Consider the following 9877-nt stretch of genomic DNA (forward strand, 5'->3'; position numbering starts at 1 on the left):
AAGGGGCCGATCCTGCGATTGGAGGGTGATGGGGGTCAACGCCTGAGGGCTCCCAGTATGTGAGAGGGGGCAGGCTGGGCTGAGGGACACCCCCCCCCCCATACACACCCAGTGCACGAATTTCGTGCACCGGGCCCCTAGTTCATATATAAAGGAAAACTGAAAACAAAAATAAAGGTCTATACTCCTGCAACCCTAAGATATTATTTGAAATTTCCTGCTCTTCTTTTTAGTCTTTATCTTAATAATAACCAATTACTACATTACTGTATTAGGTAATAGTATGTTCTGCCTTTTTAAAAAAATTATCAATTTCTCATGTTTCTTTGGTTTATGTAATAGCTGCCCTTAATACTAAATAATTTGCTTAAAACTCACCAATTATTGGACATTTAGATTTCCCCCCTGTTATCCAGAAATGGATAATCCTTTTTTTCCTGAATTATTTCCCAAGTATAATTTTCTTAGTGAAATTACTGAAACATTTGGATGGCCCATAACAAATAATGTCTAAATTATTTTTTTAAAAGTCTGCACCTTTTGACATTCCACCTAAATGTAGATATCTCTTAACTTGTATAACTTTAGTTACTTGTGAAGTCAAATAGTTCTCCATGTTTCTTTAGTACTTGCTCATAAACAATTTATATTTTGCCTATAAAGTCTTTGAATGAGTTTCTTATGAAATATATATTATTCTATCTATCATGTGAGGAAAACAAATTACCCATTCTGTTGATTTTCTTTTTAACTTTATACTATTTACTTTAAAAGTTTAAATTTTAGTCCAATTTATCTTTTCATTAAAAATATTAAAAACCCTTTCAAAGGCCCTCAAATTTTTTTTCTGAGACAATTTAACCTAAATGCAAATGACAATTATACTAAGTACAACTCTTTATTCCTAGGAAAAGTAAAAAACAACAACAAAAAACATGCTGAAATGAACAACAAAAAAAATCTCATCTGCAGTCTATCATATGTTTATGAATCTACTTAAGGAAAAAAAAAAAAGGAACAAGTTCAACGGAGAGAAGAATGAATGTAATGACTTAAAAAAGATTTCAGACAGTACTGTTTGCTCCTTGTTGTTTTAGGAATAGTAATACAAGCGAGCAGGGTTTAGATGATTATCCTTAAGTCCCTTATAAACCTTTACCATTTTAACATACTTGAAAATTAGCTTGGAATATCCAACTTATCAGTATCTCACTTCCCAGAAGACTTATTAATAAGTGCATAATCTTAAATAGTGAGAACACCTCATTGGATGAAGATCAAACATAGGTGGTTGAAGTTCTCCAAGTTCAATTGCAGTTATTCCTACTGCCCAGATATCACAGAGTTGGTTGTAGCCACCATTCTTTTCTACTGCTGCAACTTCTGGGGCCATCCTAGAAGGAATCAGTGAATATATCATTTTCATTTTTAAAAAATTATATGAAATCTGCTACTTTTGTCTTCACTAGACTTCCTGGAGGAAAAGGAGCTGAGAGACATTTGCTAAGAAGAAACTTTATTTTAAAAGACTTATAAAGACCTCATCCATACACAGACACACACATTCTTTAAATTCATTATTTAAAAATCTTGAATTCTCTTCTCTGAATACTAGTGCTCTGAGGAAAAAATCGTGTTGTCTTATTTCAGTTTCTGTTTTGTAAATCTTGTTATATAATATGGGAAAAGAAAAAGAACACCTAAATCCTTGTGAAGGTTAGAGAAAAGTTCCTAAAGGAGGTGAGACTTAAAGAATGAATCATCAGGGAGCTAGCTAAGAGCAGTAGGAAGTTGGGACATTTTAATCCGATGAAACAAGTGTAAATGAAGGGAGACAAGAAGAGAGCATGCAGTATCTGGAGAAGTGATAGGACAGTGCTACTCAATGTATGATATGGGGCATAAATTGCTTGCTGTGAGTCTGTGATAAGTATAGAAATTCAGAGTAAGCACTTACTCTCATCAAATACATAATCATTTTTTAGTTTGTAATTTTTAATTTATTTTACTGAAAGGTCATTCATTACAGTTTGAGTGGGACAATAAAGAATTTGAAAAATGAACATCAGAGATGGTGCTAGATGGACCATGAATGGCCTACTGATTATATAAGAAATTCAGACTTTACTGTGAAAATAAAAGGTTAATTATGGGGGTAAGCTTGATCTAAAACTCATGTCAACATGAAGGACAGTGTGAGAGGAGGTGAAACCAGCATTATGCAGATGAATTAGATTATTTCAAAAACACAAGGGAAAAAACAAAGGATTTTTGAAGGAAGTGGCAGAGGGGACAGAATAAAAGGGGTTGGCTATAGAGAATGATGTGAGTATAAAATGCTTATGCATATACAAGTATAGCTATTACCAAACAGCTGTTTTGAATATATACAAGACTGAACGTCAACTGAGTAGTGGAACTGGAGTTATCTACTTGGCAGTTAGTGATGTATAATGATGGTATCTGAAGTTATAAAGCATAGATGATATTGCTCAGGAGAAATATTCTTTTATTTTTTTAACTAGAGGCCCAGTGCACGAAATTTGTGCATGGGGGTGGGGGGGTCCCTTAGCCCTGCCTGCACCCTCTGCAATTTGGGACCCCTACACCTATTTCTTATCTAGCTAACCTCTTCACATTTAAAAAAATTAACTGAAATACCACCTACTCTAGGAAATCCTCTTTGAACAAACCTCTTTACAATCTGTATTAAGTATTTTCATAGTATATCATTCTTTTTCTTTAACAGCAACTTAAAGTGGATGCAATGTGGTTCTCATTCTTGCATCTGAATTTTTTCTTCTTGCTCTTGTAATAGCAAAGCTTATCCAATTTACTTTTGCCCCTCAAGGGCTTATATTTGGTTCAGTTTCTAGTTGGCTCCCTGTCTTTTTTTTTTAAGCAATAAATTTGGGTTGTGATAGTAAGCCTCACTTGTAATCAAGCCTGTAGGTCTCCCTATCTGAATATTTCTATAATACCTATCACTTTAGCATACCAGAGATTGTGTTCATTTATAGAAAATAACAAATGTCACCTGATCATTTGATCTTCTAGTAATATTTTATAGCAAGATGTATTATTCTAGTAATTTAACTATTACAAAACGGAGGCGTGCAGAAATAAATCACATTGAACAATAAAGAATGACTCAAATATCAAAGCATAGTACACTTAGGGCCTCCCTTGTCCTGTGCCTCAGATATCATAGCATATTACACAGTTCACATGGAACTCAGTTTCTGTTAAAATAGAAAGGGATCCCATACTCATGAAGCAGCTACTTCCACACATATTTTTTTTTATTTAAGTCAAAGCACATACTCTTTGTACTAATTGTTGGGAAATCACCCTAGCACTTGCCTCTGTTCCTCTCTGTACTGTTGCCTTACATTCTGATGTCATTACTGTGCTTTATCATCCACTCGCTCTAATAAGATTGTGAGTTATTTAAGGGCAGAGATCATGACTTGAGCTTGTCTGTTCCCTGTCATGGTGCCTAGATAAATACTCAAATGCCATCCAGTCCAAATGACTGTGATGAGAGAGGCCCACCATTGCTGGAGATCTCTGATTTTTATTTAAGGGGCCTCACTTGTTCTGCGCCTTTACAGAAAGGTGAGTAGTGTCTGAGGGAATTTGAGGAAACCCAGACAGAATTCTCCTCCTAAAAGATTTTGCTAAGCTGGCGCCCAGGACCACCAGGCATTTATCCAATTAAAACCCGGACACACAGCAATAACATAGGCACTGGTCTCCTACTGCTAATGCCTAGGGATCAAACCCCAGCCTGCAGGAACTCACCCCCTCAGTCAGGACCGGGCCGCTGGGAGGACCTGGGCTGGTGCTCCTAACTCTCAGGAGAGGGAGACTTCCCATGGCTGCAGGCTAGAGGTTCCGGACTCCACGCCATCCACCCAAAAAGGTCCATAGTGCAGGCTGGTCAGTGGAGCGGCTTCTTCGCCTGGGATCATGGGAGGCCTGGCCTGGCCTGGCCTGTTTGCCCCGTGATGGGCTTGGGGGCGTGGACCTGGGCTGCTGCTTGGTGCCGGTGCATGCGTAAGCAGCAACAGGGCGGGAACATCCGCTTGGCACCTGCGCCCGTAGGCCCGGAGTGGCCAGGGGCATTCTGGGACTGTGGCTGCTCAGGGCCTATGCATGGGCCTACAGGCTAGGAGCAGCCTCCCAAGGATGTTCCCAGGACCCAGGCCACTCGGCACCTGCATATGCAAATTAACCTGCCATCTTTGTTGGGTTAATTTGCATACTCTCCAGATTGGCTGGTGCACATAGTGGAGGGACGGTCAATTTACATGTTTCTCTTTTATTATATAGGATGTTTACTATTTTAAAATTAATTTATGTTTATATTGAATACCCACAAGGTAGAAGTTGCTTTTATATGCACTTAGGTTACAAAAAGTTATGCAACAAATGTCTCTCAACTAAAATGTGGTTAAGGATATAAAATACATATACAGAAAATGCCAACATGTACATGCTCTCTGCAAGTACTAGATAGTAATAATGGGTATAGAAACAAAGAGAAGAAAATGATCACCATGGAGCAAGGTGACTGAAGGCAAATTTCATAGAGGAAGGAAGCTGAGCTAAAACCCAGAAAAAGCTTGTGGGTTTCATCTCCTCTGCCCACTGGAATCAGGTATTAGTGGCTAACTGCAGCACCAAGCTGACCAGGACTGTTGCACTTCCTGGTTCAGTGGAAAACAGAGATGTGACCCATCACTCAGCCATGGGTGAAGTAAGGCAGAGAGTATGCCACTCTTCAGACAGAACAGGACTTAAGGCAACTATACTAGGAAGGTAATAACCAATATCTAGAATAGTCAGTGTACAAAAAACTGATAATTTTGACTAAAGAAGAGTGTTGACTGGGAAGGACAGTCACAGAAAAGAGATTAAAGAGGAAATAGGCATGTGAAGAATGAAATTTTATAGGTGATCTAACTCACCTATTTTCTTTTAACTTTATTTAAATTGGGGCTTGTTTCTGTGGTTAAAAGTAGTATGTGTTGACTGAAGAGAATTTGGAATATATGACAAAATATGGAAGAAAATAAGTTAACAATTATACCATCCAAAGAGAACCACTATTTCACATATTTTATCCATGAATTTAAAACACACACACCTTCTATAAAATGGTATAATAGTGCATATGCTTTTAATCTTCCTTTTTTAATTAACATTATATCATGAGCCTATACACTAATCATTCATCTTTTACAACAGGATTTTTAATACCAGCAATTTATTCCATTAATTTGAATGAATGTACATAATTTCCTTAACTAATTTCTACTGGATATATATATATATATTCCCTCTATTTTTTGTTATTAAAGTATTTGATAAAGTTCTTAATATGTAAATCTGTATGTCTCTGATAAATTAATACAAGCAGAATTGAGACTAGAACATAAAAATTACTTAAGGTTTATGAAAAAAATTGTTGCCAAATTATCTTTCAAAACTGTTCTACCGATTTCTACTTTCATTATCAAACATTTAGTGATAGTGATAGATATTACCCATGATTCCAAATATTTTCCAACTTGATAGAAAAGAGTGCAATTGTTTATTTAATTTGCATTTTTGGTCATAATTGGGGGAAATGTTTTTCTTATTTTATGATATCTTATATGTATGATTTTAATATCTCTGCTTCTAAGGAAACACTCTTTATTGTCTTATTAAGAACTTACATATTGTCCTAGCCAGTTTTTCTCAATGGTTAAAGTGTCCGAAGTTCCCCAGACTGGGTAGGGGCGCATGTGGGAGACAATCAATGTGTCTCTCTCACATCATATTGATGTTTCTCTCTCTATTCCCTCCCCCTGCCCCCATCTCCTCCTTCCCTTCTACTTTCTCTAGAAAGCAATGGAAAAATATATCCTTGGGTGAATACTGAAAAAAAAACCACTTACATATTAAAGATATTAAAACCTAGTTTGTCACATTTTAGCCATTACTTCCTGGTTTGTTACTTGCTGTTCCCTTTTAAGTGGGTGGACATATAATAACTTGAAATTTTCATGTAGTTAAATCTATCAATTTTTCCCTTTAGTATTTTATGCCAAGAAAGGCTTACTCAACTCTTTTTAAATTTATTTTTATTAATTTCAGAGAGGGAGAGAGAGAGTGACAAAAGCATCAATGATGAGAATCATCAATTGGCTGCCTCCTGCACAACCCCTACTGGACATTGAGCCCACAACTCATGACGGGAATGTGCCCTGACCAGGAATCAAAACTTGACCTCCTGGTTCATGGGTCAATACTCAACCATGAGAGCCACATGGGCTGAGCACGGGCTACTCAACTCTAGTCATTGATACTTCTTTTGGTTTTAGTTTTATATTTGACTATTTCCATATACAATTTATTTTGATATTAATATGAGGTATAGAGGTACTTACATTTCTTTCCAAATAAAATATTACCCAAATAATATCAGTAAAATATCCAAAATTTCATCAAACATTAAATGGCACCATTTATAATACTCATTAAATGTAATTTTACATATTGAAATTTATTACTAGGCTTTTTATTATATTTCAGTTATCTGTCTTCACTAATGAAAGCAGTGTTAAATGAATTTATTTTTTAATTTTTTAAAATTGATTTTAGAGAGGTAGAGAGAGAGAAACATCAATGCGAGAGAGAAACATCAATCGGTTAAGTTGCCTTCTGCAAACACCCTGACCAGGGATGGTACCCACAACCTGGGTACCATCAACCTGGGTACCAATGTGCCCTGATTGGAAATTGAACAGGAACCTATCAGTGCACAGAACGATGCTCAACCAAGTCACAGCGGCCAGGGCTGAACGCAGTGTTTTAGAAAGATTATTTTGTCAGTAACTGGTAAGATGCATTATGAGTAGGGTAGGATGCATGAGTTTTAACAAACAGATAGCAAAGTCCAAGATTAAAATAGAAGCAATACCAAAAGAAAGGGTAACAAAATGACAAGAGATTGTAATATGAGTCTTTCTTTTGAAACTCTCATACAAATGAGTGCTCTCAATACAAGATCCCAGAGATGGCAGGAATTATTAGAATTTTAACACTGGGTTAATTTTAACATTTCCCAAACCAACTAGAATTATGATAGTATCAAGGAACATACAAGCCTTCAGACTTCCTAAAGAAATGAAAATGCATAAAATTCAATTATAATATAAATTTGTCTTACCAGTAAGGGGTGCCAATGAAAGATTTTCTCTTTGCAATGGTAGCTGTTATTTTTGCAGCTACACCAAAGTCAGCTGGTGGGGAAAAAAATAAAACAGAAAATTTTAGTTCTTTTCAATAAAAGCATTAACATTTCTAAGTTTCATCCTTAGGCTTGACATTATTAATAATTGAGATAGTAATGCTAGGAAAATATATAAAAATTGAATACTTAAATTCCTTCTTGCTTGATTTATAACACACCCATTAAAAGAAAATAATTTACTGGTGTTTTACTAGAATGAAAATGTACATTATTAAGGAAAAAGTTAATAAAAATATTTTTATGACAAGCACATTAAAGTTAATTTGAGCCCAACCAGTGTGGCTCAGTGGTTGAGCATTGACCCATGAACCAGGAAGCCACGGCTTGAGCCCAAGTCAGGGCACATGCTGGGGGTTGAGGACTTGATCCTCAGTTGGGGTGTGCAAGATACAGCCCATTGATGATTCTCTCTCATCACTGGTGTTTTTATCTCTCTCCCTCTCCCTTCATCTCTCTGAAATCAATAAGAACATATGTTTTTTAAGTTAATTTGAAAAATATAGCAAAAAATAAAAGACCCACCTGAATTCCTTTTATTCTAACACAACCAGGTTAGTATTTTGGTGCTATTATTTTAAAAAATGTTTTTTGAGTGTACCCTGGTGGGAGGGAAGTTAGTGAGCTTTGGCCAAGCAAAAAAGTTCTTTTTCTATGTATAAACATTGTTATTGTTGTTGCTAAACATGGTTGTAAAAAACTAAATACAAATATAGTTCATTTTTGTCATGTAACAGATCACGGGATTACTCTTACTCTTCTTAACTATTAATTTGTTTTAAATCCTCACCCAAGGATATGCTCTTATTGATTTTAGAGAGAGAGGAAGGGAGAAACATCAATTGATCACCTCCTGTACACGCCCTGACAGGGATGGAACCCGCAACTTTCCGGTGCACAGGTTGACGCTCCAACCAACTAAGTCACCTGGCCAAGATGACTGACTGAATAATGTTTCTTAAGTGGATTTATCACAACTTAACAGTTTTCCTATTGCTAAAACTATGTTCTTATTTTCTTCTATTACATATAATATTATGATTAACACTTCTGTGAATATGTATTTTTTTATCTTTAGAATTAATCTCTTTAAACTGAGTCTCAGGAGTAAAATTGCAGGGTCAAACAACGAACATGGTTCTTGGCATGATTATTAAACTTGTCTAATATTAAATTTAAAATTTATTAAAATTTTGGAAAAATGTTAGAACTTGAAATAACGTACCTAATTTTACATCACCATGATCTGTCAATAAAATATTTGCACCCTAAAACAAAAATACAAATACTATTTAATTAGTATCATAAAATTCATTCCAATAAAATTATCAATTATCAATTTAAACATATTAAATATACTTACTTTGATATCTCTATGCATTTTGCCTTTAGTATGCAAATAGGCAAGACCCTAAAATTAAAAAAATAAAACGTGGCATTAGCAAAATTGCAAAACTGATGCCTAAACTTCCTGCTTGAATTCTTATTGAATAAGAATAACGAAAATGTCTTTCTGGTGGCAAAAACCCCCCGATGGGTTTCTAACTGTGAGAGGGCACAGGCAGGGCTGAGGGGACCCCCCCACACACCCGTGCACAACATTCTAGTAATAATAAAAACATAAAAATGATTGATCATTGCCAAAACTGGTTTGACTCAGTGGAGGAGCGTTGGCCTGCGGACTGAAAGGTCCCAGGTTCGATTCCGGTCAAGGGCATGTACCTTGGTTGCAGGCACATCCCCAGTGGGAGCTGTGCAGGAGGCAGCTGATCGATGTTACTCTCTCATCGATGTTTCTAAGTCTCTATCTCTCTCCCTTCCTCTCTGTAAAAAATCAATAAAATATATTTAAATAAAATGATTTATCATGATTTCATACTTGTTATTTTTACTAATCAATGTTTACTATAAGATTTCAAAATCATTTCTGATAAAAAATCAGAAATATTTTACTACTAGAGGCCTGGTGCACGTCGTGCACTCGGGGGATGTCTGACTGACGGCTTAAGGCTTAAGCCGTCAGTCAGTCAGACACCCTTAGCGCTGCCGTGGAGGCAGGAGAGGCTCCTGCCACTGCTGCTGTGCTCGCCAGCAGTGAGCTCTGCTTCTGGATGAGTGGCGCTCCCCCTGTGAGAGTGCACTGACCACCAGGGGGGCAGCTCCTGCATTGAGCATATGCCCCCTGGTGGTCAGTGTGCATCATAGCGACCTGTCATTCCACATCCCCTGCAGGCCTGGTCCCCCCTACTGCCCTCCCCTGCAGGCCTGGTTGCCTCTAACTGCCCTCCCTCCCATTGCTGACCTGTTCTCCTCAACTGCCCTCCCCTGCTGGCCTCATGACCCCCAACTGTCCTCCCCTGCCAGCCTCATGGCTCCCAACTGCCCTTCACAGCTAGCCTCATGGCCCCCAACTTCCCTCCCCAGCTGGCCTCATGGCCCCTAACTGTCCTCCCAGGCCGGCCTTCTCACCCTCAACTGGCCCCCCCACTGGCCTTCTCACCCCCAACTGCCCCTCACTGCCAGCCTGTTCGCCCCCAACTTCCTCCCCTCCTGACCTGATCACCCCTAACCCCC

At 37.6% G+C, this 9877-nt stretch overlaps 1 protein-coding gene across 1 annotated transcript in view; it reads right to left on the minus strand.

The window, feature by feature from the left end:
• The window catches only part of MAP4K5 (mitogen-activated protein kinase kinase kinase kinase 5), a 105607-nt gene that overhangs the window by 54397 nt on the left and 41333 nt on the right, over nt 1-9877 (minus strand). The window contains exons 7-10 of the mRNA XM_006773763.2: nt 8667-8714; nt 8529-8571; nt 7223-7295; nt 1263-1394 (exon numbers count right to left, since the gene is read on the minus strand). Of these exons, the coding sequence (XP_006773826.2) occupies nt 1263-1394; nt 7223-7295; nt 8529-8571; nt 8667-8714 (296 nt within the window). The remainder of the gene's footprint in view (nt 1-1262; nt 1395-7222; nt 7296-8528; nt 8572-8666; nt 8715-9877) is intronic.

The sequence above is a fragment of the Myotis davidii genome, unplaced genomic scaffold (assembly GCF_000327345.1).
Source record: "Myotis davidii unplaced genomic scaffold, ASM32734v1 scaffold847, whole genome shotgun sequence".
Classification (NCBI taxonomy): Eukaryota; Metazoa; Chordata; class Mammalia; order Chiroptera; family Vespertilionidae; genus Myotis; species Myotis davidii.